At 44.0% G+C, this 14,941-nt stretch overlaps 1 protein-coding gene across 3 annotated transcripts in view; it reads left to right on the top strand.

The window, feature by feature from the left end:
- The first annotated feature begins 10,423 nt into the window (after window positions 1–10,423).
- The window catches only part of LOC109907939 (kazrin), a 209,951-nt gene continuing 205,433 nt past the window's right edge, over window positions 10,424–14,941 (top strand). For all 3 annotated transcript variants that reach the window (XM_031794110.1, XM_031794109.1, XM_031794113.1), the window contains exon 1: window positions 10,424–11,251. In XM_031794110.1, the coding sequence (XP_031649970.1) occupies window positions 11,047–11,251 (205 nt within the window). In that variant the 5' untranslated portion in view covers window positions 10,424–11,046. The remainder of the gene's footprint in view (window positions 11,252–14,941) is intronic.

Genomic DNA, 14,941 nt, shown 5'->3' with positions numbered 1-14,941 from the left:
GATGTTCTATGGGATTAAGGTCTGGAGACTGGCTAGGCCACTCCAGGACCTTAATGTGCTTCTTCTTGAGCCACTCCTTTGTTGCCTTGGCCGTGTGTTTTGGGTCATTGTCATGCTGGAATACCCATACATGACCCATTTTCAATGCCCTGGCTGAGGGAAGGAGGTTCTCACCCAAGATTTGACGGTACATGGCCCCATCCATCATCCCTTTGATGCGGTGAAGTTGTCCTGTCCCCTTAGCAGAAAAACACCCCCAAAGCATAATGTTTCCACCTCCGTGTTTGACGGTGGGGATGATGTTCTTGGGGTCATAGGCAGCATTTCTCCTCCTCCAAACACGGCGAGTCGAGTTGATGCCAAAGAGCTCCATTTTGGTCTCGTCTGACCAGAATACTTTAACCCATTTGTCGTCTGAATCATTCAGATTTTCATTGGCAAACTTCAGACGGGCATGTATATGTGCTTTCTTGAGCAGGGGGACCTTGCGGGCGTTGCAGGATATCAGTCCTTCATGGCATAGTGTGTTACCAATTGTTTTCTTGGTGACTATGGTCCCAGCTGCCTTGAGATCATTGACAAGATCCTCCCATGTAGTTCTGGGCTTATTCCTCACAGTTCTCATGATCATTGCAACTCCAAGAGGTGAGATCTTGCATGGTGAGAGGTGAGATCTTCCTTCGGCCTGCAGCTGGAGCCCCAGGCCGAGGGAGATTGACAGTTCTTTTGTGTTTCTTCCATTTGCAAATAATCGCACCAACTGTTGTCACCTTCTCACCAAGCTGCTTGGCGATGGTCTTGTAGCCCATTCCAGCCTTGTGTAGGTCTACAATCTTGTCCCTGACATCCTTGGGGAGCTTTTTGGGGTTGGCCATGTTTGGAATCTGATTGATTGATTGCTTCTGTGGACAGGTATCTTTTATACAGGTAACAAGCTGAGATTAGGAGCACTCCCTTTAAGAGTGTGCTCCTAATCTCAGCTCGTTACTTGTATAAAAGACACCTGGGAGCCAGACAATCTTTCTGATTGAGAGGGGGTCAAATACTTATTTCCCTTATTAAAATGCAAATCAATTTCTAACATTTTTGACATGCGTTTTTCTGGATTTTGTTGTTGTTATTCTGTCTCTCACTGTTCAAATAAACCTAGCATTAAAATTATAGACGGATCCTTTCTTTGTCAGTGGGCAAACTCAGCAGGGGATCAAATACTTTTTTCCCTCACTGTAAATATAACCGGCAACCAGGAAATCCAGTCTGAGGGCGTCATTTGGGTTTAATAGTCTCAGGCAAGGCTACCTCATTAATTGCGTGATTGCCAATAACCACACACACATACATCACATACAAATGTACAGTGCATTCAGAAAGTATTCAGACCCCTTGACTTTTTCCACATTTTGTTACATTACAACCTTAATTCTAAAATGGATTAAATAACACTCTCCACATACAATAACCCATAATAACAAAGTGAAGACAGGTTTTTAGAAATTTTAGCAAATTTATAAAAATGTAAAACTGATATACCGTATTTATATAAGTATTCAAACCCTGTGCTATGAGACTCGAAATCGAGCTCAGGTGCATCCTGTTTCCATTGGTCATCCTTGAGATGTTTCTACAACTTGATTGGAATCCTCCTGTAGTAAATTCAATTGATTGGACATGATTTGGAAAGGCACACACCTATCTATTATAAGGTCCCACTGCTGACAGTGCATGCCAGAGCAACAAAAACAAAAAAAGCCATGAGGTCAAAGGAATTGTCCATAGAGCTCCAAGACAGGATTGTGTCAAGATACAGATCTGGGAAAGGGTACCCTGAAGCAATGAAGGTCCCTAAGAAACGCTTACTTATGAGCCCTTTCCCAACAATGCAGAGTTAAAAAGTAAGAAAATGTGCAAATACATTTGAAAATGGTAACACAATAAATAACAGTAATGACGCTACAGTATATTCAAGGAGTAACGGTACTGAGTCAATGTGCAGGGTTGATGCAATATGTACATGTAAGTTGGGGTAAAAGTGACTCTGCAATCAGGATAGATAACAGTGTTGTAGCAGCAGCCTGCCTGGATAGTGTGTGTATGGCGTCAATAAGCATGTGTGCTTTGTGTGTGTGTATATGTGGGAAGCCATTTTATAAACTGTTCAGCAGTCTTATGGCTTGGGGGTTGTGCTGTTCAGGTGCCTTTTGGTCCCAGACTTGCCGCTCTGATACTGTTTGACGTGTGGTAGCAGAGTGAATAGTCTATGGCTTGGGTGGTTGGGATCTTTGACCATTTTCTGGACCTTCCTCTGACACCACTTGGTATAGAGCTCCTGGATGGCAGGGATCTCGGCCCCAGTGATGTAATGGGTCGTCTGCACCACCCTCTGTAGCGCCTTGCGTTCGAGGGCGGTGCAGTTGCCATACCAAGCTGTGATGCAGCCAGTCAAGATGCTCTCAATGGTGCAGCTGTAAAACTATGTACAGTGCCTTCAGAAAGTATTCATACCCCTTGACGTATTCCACATTTTGCTGTGTTACAGCCTGAATTCAAAATGGATTACATATTTTTTTCACCCATCTACACACAAAAGCCCATAATGACAAAGTGAAAACATGTTTTTAGACATTTTTGCAAATTTATTTGAAATACAGAAATATCTCATTTACACAAGTATTCACACCACTAAGTCAATATATGTTAGAATCACCTTTGGCACCTATTAAAACTGTGAGTCTTTCTCTAAGAGCTTTGCACGCCTGGATTGTACAATATTTGCTTTTTAAAATTCTTCAAGCTCTGTGAAGTTGGTTGTTAATCATTGCTATTCAGTCATTTTCAAGTCTTGCCATAGGTTTTCGACCCGATTTAAGTCAAAACTGTAACTCTGCCACTCAGGAACATACAATGTCGTCTTGGTAAGCAACTCCCCTGAATATTTGGCCTTGTGTTTTAGGTTATTGTCCTGCTGAAAGGTGAATTTGTCTCCCAGTGTCTGTTGGAAAGCAGATTGAACCAGGGTTTCCTCTAGGATTTTGCATGTGCTTAGCTTAGTTTTATCCCCCAAAAACTCACTAGTTCTTGTCGATGAGAATCATACCCATAACATGATGCAGCCACCACCATACTTGAAAATATGAAGAGTGGTACTCAATGATGTGTTGTGTTAGATTTGCCCCAAACATTACGCTTTGTATTTATGACTTCAAGTTAATTTCTTTGCCATATTGTTTGCAGTTATACTTTACTTTATTGCAAACAGGATGCATGTTTTGGAATATTTTTTATTCTGTACAGGTTTCCTTATTGTCACTCTGTCATTTAGGTTAATATTGTGGGTTAACTACAATGACATTGATCCATCCGCAGTTTTCTCCTATCACAGCCATTAAACTCTGCAACTGATTAAAAGTCACCATTGGCCTCATGGTGACATCCCTGAGCAGTTTCCTTCCCCTCCAGCAACGGAGTTAGAAAGGACACCTGTACCTTTGTAGTGACTGGGTGTATTGATACACCATCAAAACTGTAATTAATATTTTCACCATGCTCAAAGGGATATGCCAATAGGTGCTCTTCTTTGCAAGGCTTTGGAAAACCTTCCTGATCTTTGTGGATTAATCCGTGTTTGAAATTCACTGCTCGACTGAGGGATCTTACAGATAATTGTATGTGTGGGGTACAGCGACTAGTCATTCAAAAATCATGTTAAACCCTATTATTGCACACAGAGTCCATGCAACTTATTATGTGACTTGTTAAGCACATTTATACTCCTGAACTTATTTAGGCTTGCAATAACAAAAGGGTTCAAGTCTGGGCCCAGTCTGGGCCACTCAAGGACATTCAGAGACTTGTCCCGAAGCCACTCCTGCGTTGTCTTTGCTGTGTGCTAAGGATTGCTGTCCTATTGGAAGGTGAACCTTCGCTCTAGTCCTGAGCTCTCTGAAGCAGGTTTTCATCAAGAATCTCTCTGTACTTTGCTCCGTTCATCTTTCCCTTAATCCTGACAAGTCTCCCAGTCTCTGCCACTGAAAAACATCCCTACAGCATGATGCTGCCACCACCATGCTTCATCGTGGGGATGGTGCCAGGTTTCCTCCAGATGTGACGCTTGGCATTCAGGCCAAAGAGTTCAATCTTGGTTTCATCAGACCAGAGAATCTTGTTGCTCATGGTCTGAGAGTCCTTTAGGTGCCTTTTGACAAACTCCAAGCAGGCAGTCATGTGTCTTTTACTGAGGAGTGGCTTCCGTCTGGCCATCCTGATTCGTGGAGTGCTGCAGAGATGGTTGTCCTTCTGGAAGGTTCTCCCATCTCCACAGAGGAACTCTGGAGCTTTGTCAGAGTAACCATCTGGTTCTTGGTCACCTCAGTGACCAAGGCCCTTCTCCCCCGATTGTTCAGTTTGGCCAGACGGCCAGCTCTAGGAAGAGTCTTAGTGGTTCCAAACTTCTTCCATTCAAGAATGATGGAGGCCACTGTGTTTTGGGGGACCTTCAATGCTGTAGGAACCCTTTTGGTACCCTTCCCCAGATCTGTGCCTCACCACAATACTGTCTCGGAGCTCTACGAACAATTCCTTCGACCTCATGGCTTGGTTTTTGCACTGACATGCAGTGTCAACTGTGGGACCTTATATAGACAGGCGTGTGCCTTTCTAAATCGTGTCCAATCAATTGAATTTACCACAGGTGGACTCCAATCAAGTTGTAGAAACATCTCAAGGATGTTCAATCGAAATAGGATGCGCCTGAGCTCAATTTCGATGTCTCATAGCAAAGGGTCTGAATACGTTTTCACTTTGTCATTATGGGGTTTTATGTGTAGATCGGGATTGTTTTTTATATAATCCATTTTAGGATAAGGCTGTAACGTAACAAAATGTGGAAAATTCAAGGGGCCTGAATACTTTCTGAATGCACTGTACATTAAAAAAGACGGTAGAAAACATCTTTCCTGTTCTTAAGGTGTTTCTCCCTCTCTCCTGCTCTCTCTCTCATTCTCTTTTTTTTGTGTGTCGATATTTTTGCTAAGATAAGATGACAGCAGAGAAGACAACATCCAGCGACCCAATTTTTTTTAAATAGTGCAAACTGCAGTTTGTCCGATGGCAATTGCTCAGCTTTGAATATAGATATATTTCCTGTCACAAGCAATGGCTGTGTGGTAATTTTTTTTCAAAAGCAGTAAGTTGAATTTTCAGATAAGATTAAAGTGCAGGTGATTTTTTTGCAGTTCAGGAAGAGGCTGCATTGCAGAGGTGTTGAACATCCCTGAACTGTACGTGTGAGAAATCAGTGGCCTGTGCATATCTTTACATTCAGGTTCAATTCCCTCCTCAGCCTCGACCTTGACTGTAATGCCCAGACTACTCAGTCTTGAGTAGAAACACAATTTCACCATTACAGCTTGCGGGACGGCTTAGTTTTCTTCCTTCTAAAGGTAGACTCTAAATGAGGGATTGCCGCAGTCCACTCACTGTATGTGCTTGGAAGCATGTCCACTGCGAAACAAGCATTGCCGAGGCTTGTCCTAAAAGTAAACATGGCAAGTATTTGTTTTTGAATCAAAACCACATTTCCACATGTGAATGCCCAACCGTAATTCAGGATAGCTTTGCCACTGTAAATTGGGCTATCTGATGTGGGACCAGGCTGGACCTTGGCTCTCCATGCTTCATTTTAAACCCCATAACAGTTTTGCAGGACACAGAAACATCTGTACATGTCTTCCATATAATAATAATTAAATGGAGCCAGTGTCTCAGCTATAAGGTTATAGGTGTCCTCTGAACAATGTGCATGTGCATGCTGACAAGACTAGTAGGGCAGGACAGAGGCAGCCTTCGTTCCAACCTCCACTCCACTGCACTGCACTTTATACCTCCTTAGCTCTATTCATGTGCTAATGACAACCCCCGCACGCCGGCCAGTTACTGATCCTATTCAGCCGCTGTGTCCAGCTCTGCTCCAGTGTCCCCAATCAGACCACTTCGGATCCCCCCAGGGGGATGTCTGTTCTGCATTTGGTTCAGGGGTCGAGTGCATTTCCCCACTTTCTACCCCCTCTCTCACGTTGATTACCCAGAAGGGTCCAAGGCTCCATGACACCAACCGGACGTGAGATGAATTTCAGCCTAATTAATAAGGACGGACTCATCTGGGTCGGGTTATTGTTTATAAACCTCTCAGTATATCCCTCTCCCTCTCCCTCCTCTCTCTTTCTTTATCAAATGTTTTCTCTCTCTCTCTGCTCCCTCTCCCTCCCTCTCCCTTTCTCTATCAAATGTTCTCTCTCTCTCTCCCTCTCTAATCTCTCTCCCTCCCCCCTCTCTCAAATGTTTTTTCTCTCTCTACTCTCTCTCTCCCCTGTCTCTCTTTCTTTCTCGGTCTCTCTCAATAATGAGTAATGTGTCATACGTGGCTGAGGGGGTCATCTATAAATAACACCCGGCGGTATGTTAATTTACAGAGCAAGGAGGGTGTCTGGTGTGTCTTACTGGACAGACGGATGAGCAGCCTGACTGTGACTGTAACTGTCCGTGTCTGTTGTTGTAGTTTATATGGGGTTGATCTGTGGGGTGTAATCTTGTCACTCAAGTTTTGTGAATACACACACACATTCTATAATAACATACTGTTACACACATGCCATGAGGCAGATGTTCACAGGGTATACAGTTGAAGTCAGAAGTTTACATACACCTTAGCCAAATATATTTAAACTCAGTTTTTCACAATTCCTGACATTTAATCCTCGTTAAAAAATCCCTGTCTTAGGTCAGTTAGGATGACCACTTTATTTTAAGAATGTGAAACATCAGAATAATAGTAAAGAGAATGATTTATTTCAGCTTTTATTTATTTAATCACATTCCCAGTGGGTCAGAAGTTTACATACACTCAATTAGTATTTGGTAGCATTGCCTTTAAATTGTTTAACTTGGGTCAAATGTTTCAGGTAGCCTTCCACAAGCTTCCCACAATAAGTCTCTGGCCCATTCCTCCTGACAGAGCTGGTGTAACCGAGTCAGGTTTGTAGGCCTCCTTGCTTTAACTTCCTGACTGATGTCTTGAGATGTTGCTTCCATATATCCACATAACTTTCCCTCATCACGATGCTATCTATTTTGTGAAGTGCACCAGTCCCTCCTACAGCAAAGCACCCCCACAACATGATGCTGCCACCCCCGTGCTTCACGGTTGGAATGGTGTTTTTCGGCTTGCAAGCCTCCCCCTTTTCCCCCAAACATAACGATGGTCATTATGGCCAAACATTTCTATTATTGTTTCATCCGACCAGAGGTCATTTCTACAAAAAGTACGATCTTTGTCCCTATGTGCAGTTGGAAACAGTAGTCTGGCTTTTTCATGGCAGTTTTGGAGCAGTGGCTTCTTCTTTGCTGAGTGGCCTTTCAGATTATATCAATATAGGACAAATTTTACTGTGGATATAGATACTTTTGTACCTGTTTCCTCCAGCATCTTCACAAGGTCCTTTGCTGTTGTTCTGGGATTGATTTGCACTTTTCGCACCAAAGTACGTTCATCTCTAGGAGACAGAACGCATCTCCTTCCTGAGCAGTATGACGGCTGTGTTGTCCCATGGTGTTTATACTTGCGTGCTATTGTTTGTACAGACGAATGTGGTACCTTCAGGCCTTTTGGAAATTGCTCCCAAGGATGAACCAGACTTGTGGAGGTCTACCATTTTTTTCTGAGGTCTTGGATGATTTCTTTTGATTTTCCCATGATGTCAAGCAAAGATGCACTGAGTTTGAAGGTAGACCTTGAAATACATCCACAGGTAAACCTCCAATTGACTCAAATGATGTCAATTAGCAAATGATGTCAATCAGAAGCTTCTAAAGCCATTACATAATTTTCTGGAATTTTCCAAGCTGTTTAAAAGCACAGTCAACTTAGTGTATGTAAACTTCTGACCCACTGGAATTGTGATACATTGAATTATAAGTTAAATTATCTGTCTGTAAACAATTGTTGGAAAAATGACTAGGGTCTAGGACTAACCCTAACCCTAAATGACTTGTCCTAACCGACTTGCCAAAACTATAGTCTGTTAACAAGAAATGTGTGGAGTGGTTGAAAAACGAGGTTTAATGACTCCAACCAAAGTGTATGTCAATTTCCGACTTCAACTGTATGATATTGATACCACAGCTGTTGTACTTCTACACATTGGATGAGTTCCACTTATGACACAGCCGGAAAAGGGTCAGAGTTGACATTATGAACCCCAGTAGACAGTAACTAATGGACGTTATTGCGGTGCCACTGTGTTTTATTTGACTACTGTATGAATACTGTAGCTTGTTGTGAGAAATTGGCTACTATGACAGCCCATTCAAGCAATTTACTACTTATGTGTGGATTGGAAGCAGATAATCTCTTATTTGTCAAATGCCATATAATTCCCCACTCAACATTCCAGAACATCCAGGGAACCAAATATGCTAGCTGGGATGCCTTTATATCCATGACGTGGAGAGTGCAATTGCAAACTTGGGGAAAATGGGACAAATGTTGTGTTGTTGGTAATGAGGTGGCCTGCTGTGGTAACACTCTGCAGTGGACACACACACACACACACACACACACACAAACACACACACACACACACACACACACACACACACACACACACACACACACACACACACACACACACACACACACACACACACACACACACACACACACACACACACACACACACACACACACAGTGTGTTCAGGTGGCCCTGGTACTACTCAAACAGAGAGGAAATGGAGCGTTGATGAAAAAAAGAAGGAAACCATTTAAATTGACCATGACCTTGAATGTGTGTGTGTGTTCAATGTGTTTGTAAGAACGTGTGTGTGTGTGTCTGTGTGTGTGTGTGTGTCTGTGTGTGTGTGTGTGTGTGTGTGTGTGTGTGTGTGTGTGTGTGTGTGTGTGTGTGTGTGTGTGTGTGTGTGTGTGTGTGTGTGTGTGTGTGTGTGTGTGTGTATGTGTGTGTGTGTGTGTGTGTGTGTGTGTGTGTGTGCGTGTGCGTGTGTGTGCGTGCGTGTGTGTGTGCGTGTGTGTGTGCGCGTGTGTGTGTGTGCGCGTGTGTCTGTGTGTGCGTGTGTGTGTGTGTGTGTGTGCGTGTGTGTGTGTGTGTGTGTGCCTGACATGTTTGTACCGTATAAAGGAAACCACTTTGCCACTGTATGTGCTGGGGATTTTCATTACACAGCCAGCCTGACAGCTTTAACCTGCCAGTCAAGCTTTGGTCATTTAACATCTTCCAAAATACAGTGAAAGTAAACATGTAACCATTTTGATCATTTTTTTCCCGGTTTGAGTTGATCTCTACTGTTTACTGTCCCTTCACTCTTTTTAATCCTCAATTTCATTTAAAAAACTTTATATCTCAAAATGCATGTGAAACATTTAGCATTTAAAAGCAAATCAATCCAAATATTTTAAGTTACAGTTGTGACTGAAATTGAACGTTTGAAGCTGCAATCTGCAAAACACAACTTCTTTTGACACATTTGCTGCAGATATGTTGATCAAATGTGTGATGTACTGTATGTACGAACTCTGTTGCATTGGAAGGGAAAATATGCTGATGTTTGTTCTTTTCAACATGATCAATTACCCTCAGACCTCAAAGCAGGTGTTTAGTCATTGCAGCTGTTTCCTGTATTTGTAGTATTTTATTCCTCGTTTAAATGAACGGAAGAAATTAGGGGTAGAGTGTGGCGAGGCGAAGAGAAGAATATAAGGAAGTGGGGGAAAGCGAGAGAGCAGAGGCTTCTCCAGGAAAACATTCCTATGGATCTTTCTTATAGAAATGTATCGTAACATACAGTACATGTTTCTCTGTCCTTTAGAGATCAATATTTCATGTAACTTTCTTTCTTTTTTTTTGTTATTATTTATTAGAAAATAATCATGTCAGATTTACACAGTACATTTCTATCGAACACATTCTATATTTTGCCCCAATTAATACGCTTCTAGTCATGCTCACTCAGCCACTAACACATGAGTTCCAGAGGACTGTGACACTGACACATTAACACTGCAGGACAAAAGCCAGCTGCAAGCTACACCAGACAAAGCCTCAGCCTGAGTAAGGAGAATTCATTTGGGAAGTGGTGACTATGCAACGCTCTTTGTTGTCCACCCTATATTTATTTTTCCTTCTTCAAGAAATTATTCTCTCACCAGATTCACTCACAAGGATTTAGGCCGTAGCAGATTTGAATTCTGCTTTTCTATACTGTCAAAGACAACGAGCTAAAACCTCGTAAGGGAAAAGTCCATGCGGCTGACACCAAAAGTCCATGCAGCAGTACTACCCCCCCCCTCCCCCCCATGGTTTCCCTGGACTTGGTACAGTCCATTTAAAAAGGTGCTTGTCATCTCCCAGTGCTCTGTGTCCTTTCAGCAGTCAGCTGCAGGGAGCACATTTCACAGAGGGAGTGCCTGCTCTCTCTCTCTCACAGACACACTCTTTCTCTTCCTCTCTCTGTTCCTCTCTCTCTCTCACAGACACACTCTTTCTCTTCCTCTCTCTGTTCCTCTCTCTTTCTCACACACACACACACACACTCTTCCTCTCTCTGTTCCTCTCTCTCTCTCACAGACACACTCTTTCTCTTCCTCTCTCTGGTCCTCTCTCTCTCTCTCACACACACACACACACTCTTCCTCTCTCTGTTCCTCTCTCTCTCACACACACACTCTCTATCTCATTCTGTTAAAGAACTCTCTCTCTTTCACACACACACACACACACACAGTCACACTCGCACATGCACCACAGAGGATAACAGTTACACAGAACATTTCCCCTTAGCTAATTTGAGGAAAAGGACACACTGCTTCTGAAGGATTTTACTCGCAGTTTTTTCTTAACTAAATAGTCTAGTAAAGCAGTGCGGAGGAATACAACCGAAAACACGATACAGTTTCATTTTGTTCCGGGACATGGTCAACTTGACAACAGCATGACACCCTCCTGTTTGGATTCCCTCCTCAGGCCAAAATCCTGAAAATGATGGATGACGACAAGCAGCTGGCCCAGAGGATCGAAGGAGCAGTCCAGTCCGCCAGCCAGGAGGTGACCAACCTGCGCTCTGAGCTGACGGCCACCAGCCGCAGGCTGGCCGAGCTGGGGGCCGCAGACCGGGAGCGTGACCCCCCAATAGAGAACCACCACCAACAACACATCCGCCACCACCACCACCACCACCACCATGGTAACAGAGACGGACCGAGAGAGAGTGTGTGAGAGAAGGAAGAGAATGAGTGTGTGTGTAATTGTCTCATGTGTATGCTGCTTCACGTGTGTGTGTGTTTGTGTGTGTGTGTGCTTATATGGGTGAAAAAGCCTTGACTCGCAGTTTAAGAGAGAGTGTCTGTGCCTTTGAGGATTTATAGTATGTGTGTGTAATGTTGGTGTTTGAGGGGGAGAAGGAAGGGGTGACAGTTGGCTACAAATGGGATGGACCAGAGAGATGAGCGGGGGTCCATCCACTGTTTGATGTCCACTCACATCTCCTTCTGTGCTTCAGTAGGTCCCCCCAGTGTTAAATAATTAACCCCTCCATTTGAACCCTGGAGAGGTGCACTTTGGAAGGGCAGTGGTGGCACTCTAGCTGGTTCAATACATTCCCCAAGCTTGGCAATGGATCTCTCACTCTGGTGCAAGGGGGGGGGGGGGGGGTTGTGAGGGTTGTGAGGGTTGCTGAGGGTTATTGTTTCCAAGTAATGTTTGAATGGCTGCCCATGCTGCAGAATGTGTGTGTGTTTGCCCTATCTTGGCTTTGTTTACGGTGTGGCTGTGTTGAGAGCATGTGGGTGCGTTGCTATGTCCCATCCACCCCTCGAACACACACTCCTGCTGTTTCCTTGCCTGGAAGCTACAGTAGCAATGAACTCTCTCTGAAGGAATATGTTCCATCATGCTTTTGGCAGTGTTCTGTAGGTCAGACTTTCCACTCGCAGTCACAGCCAGTTCCCAAAATCTTAGTGAACTGAAAGACAAAGTCTGTTACATGGTGAAAAATGTGTCTTCATTGTCCTGCATTAATATTTTGGCTATTCAATGGAACAAGTCTTTATTTTTCATTGCCTGAAGTTTTGATCAAAGTTTACTCACCGTGTGTGGGTGGTGTGTGTGTGTGTGTATGTGTGTGTGTGTGTGTACACTCTGGCAGTGGTGAGGCACACACCCGTTGACACAGACTCCTCTGCGCCAGCCTGGAATGCTTTGGTCGTGTGTCAGCATTGTTTGAATGGACTCTGCTGCCACTTTGTTATTCAGTTATTTCTGCCAGCTCGTGTGTGTGTGTGTGTGAGGTGGATCTGTGTGTGGGAGGGAGAGGAATACATGCGTGTGTGTTTGTGTGTGTGTGTGTGTGTGTGTGTGTGTGTGTGTGTGTGTGTGTGTGTGTGTGTGTGTGTGTGTGTGTGTGTGTGTGTGTGTGTGTGTGTGTGTGAGTGAGTGGGAGAAAGGTGCCTCTGAAAGTGACAACAAGCATTCCGCCGGGCGAGTTTAAATGGTGATGTCACCCTCCCTCATAGAGGCCTCGCCATAGAAATGGACTCCAATTGACTTGAATGGGAATGTCTCTTCACTGCTCAGCTGAGAGACCACAAGCATGCTCATTTATTAAACAGAAATATGATTACTGGGGATTTTACTCACAATTAAACAACCTTTCGGAATTCCTGTTAAAATCTTGTATAGCAGTTAAAAACGTTTCCATGTGCAGAACAATTAAATGGTTTTAGTTAATTTGATTGAGTATTACTGTTGAAGGGGGCGATAGTATTGTGTACATGGACTGGTGTCTCTGTATCTTAACTCTTCCCTTGCCCTCTCTTGTTCTCCTCCATTCTTCCTATAATCCTCTCTTCCCAGCCTGAGTTATGAACATTGGTTGGTGAGTTGTGTAAAAAGAACAATGCCAGGGGGTTTAATTCATCACTAGTTATCGCAGTGGGGAAGGAAGTGTGTCGGGGAGACTATTGGTTCACTGTGACAACCCTGCTATCCGGCTAGCGCATGGGGATTCACTACTGCACACTGCCACCTTTGCATGGGTCCTCCAATTCCATACACATACAGTATCATACAAATGTGGATATTCTATGCCGAACAACGGTGAGTGTAGTGATACATATAATGAACCTGGAATCATAAAGACTTAATCAAATCAAATGTATTTATATAGCCCTTCTTACATCAGCTGATATATCAAAGTGCTGTACAGAAACCCAGCCTAAAACCCCAAACAGCAAGCAATGCAGGTGTAGAAGCATGGTTGCTCTGAAAAACTCCCTAGAAAGGCTAAAACCAGGCTATGAGGGGTGGCCAGTCCTCTTCTGGCTGTGCCCGGGTGGAGATTATAACAGAACATGGCCAAGATGTTCAAATGTTCATAAATGACCAGCATGGTCAAATAATAATAATCACAGTAGTTGTCGAGGGTGCAACAAGTCAGCACCTCAGGAGTAAATGTCAGTTGGCTTTTCATAGCCGATCATTGAGAGAATCTCTACCGCTCCTGCTGTCTCTAGAGTGTTGAAAGCAGCAGGTCTGGGACAGGTAGCACGTCCGGTGAACAGTTCAGGGTTCCATAGCCGCAGGCAGAACAGTTGAAACTGGAGCAGCAGCACGGCTAGGTGGACTGGGGACAGCAAGGAGTCATCATGCCAGGTAGTCCTGAGGCATGGTCCTAGGGCTCAGGTCCACTGAGAGAGAGAATGAAAGAAAGAGAGAAAGAGAGAATTAGAGAGAGCATACTTAAATTCACATAGGACACCGGATAAGACAGGAGAAATACTCCAGATATAACAGACCGACCCTAGCCCCCCGACACATAAACTACTGCAGCATAAATACTGGAGGATGAGACAGGAGGGGTCAGAAGACATTGTGGCCCCATCCGATGATACCCCCGGACAGGGCCAAATGGGCAGGATATAACCCCACCCACTTTGCCAGAGCACAGCCCCCACACCACTAGAGGGATAACTTCAACCACCAACTTACCATCCTGAGACAAGGCCGAGTATAGCCCACAAAGTTCTCCGCCACGGCACAACCCAAGGGGGAGCGCCAACCCAACCTAATATGTGTTAAGATCTGTATGTATATATGCACAAACATGTGCACGGACGCAGACACATGCACATGCACGCACACACACACTCACTCACTCACACCCGGGGGGTGGGGGGGGGGGGTTGCCTCCCTCAAGACGTCATTGGACTAATTTGGGTCGGCTGCCTGGCTGCTTAGTAGCTGGAAGAGCATTCACGGGCACCTTGCCCTCGTTCACTATACTCTGCCTCGCCTGCTCTCTGAAAAACCTGCTGGAGGTTCTCTGGGGTACAATAAAACAAAAATATATAGAACTCCCGCACACATGATTGTACCTAAACTTATTGTCAAAGTTTCTTTCAGAAACATTTCTCAGAACTTCGGTGTATGTCTGCCTTGATTGTAGCTTTTCAAGCGTTTTCAAGCATGGCATTTTTGACTAAACCCCCCGAATAAATGCGGACTGAATAAATATTCACTCGACCGTATGACACCATCTCAGTGTTGTTCGAGCCTTTGCTCTGATAGGCTGTGACGATGGACTTCCTTGTGATTCATAGCCAGCCTGCTTTGAAAAAATATCTTGCCAACTATTTCTTAATGTGAATCGGAACTCATTAAATACTTGTACATGTTGCCACGGCAATTAGTCATCTTGAGGAACGGAGTAGAGCATATCTTGAAGATAAATAAAGAAACAGTGCAAAGACATTTTCATCTTCCTAGAAGGTGATCAAAGCAGAATCAGGCCTATTAAATCATTTAGTGTAGAGGAGTGGGTGTCTCTGTAGAGGATCAATGGTGCATGCTAATGCTAATACTATAGAGCTGCTATTCT

Source organism: Oncorhynchus kisutch, linkage group LG17, assembly GCF_002021735.2.
Source record: "Oncorhynchus kisutch isolate 150728-3 linkage group LG17, Okis_V2, whole genome shotgun sequence".
NCBI classification, from domain to species: domain Eukaryota; kingdom Metazoa; phylum Chordata; class Actinopteri; order Salmoniformes; family Salmonidae; genus Oncorhynchus; species Oncorhynchus kisutch.
The sequence above is the reverse complement of the archived record's forward strand: the minus strand, read 5'-3'. Positions and strand labels throughout refer to the sequence as shown.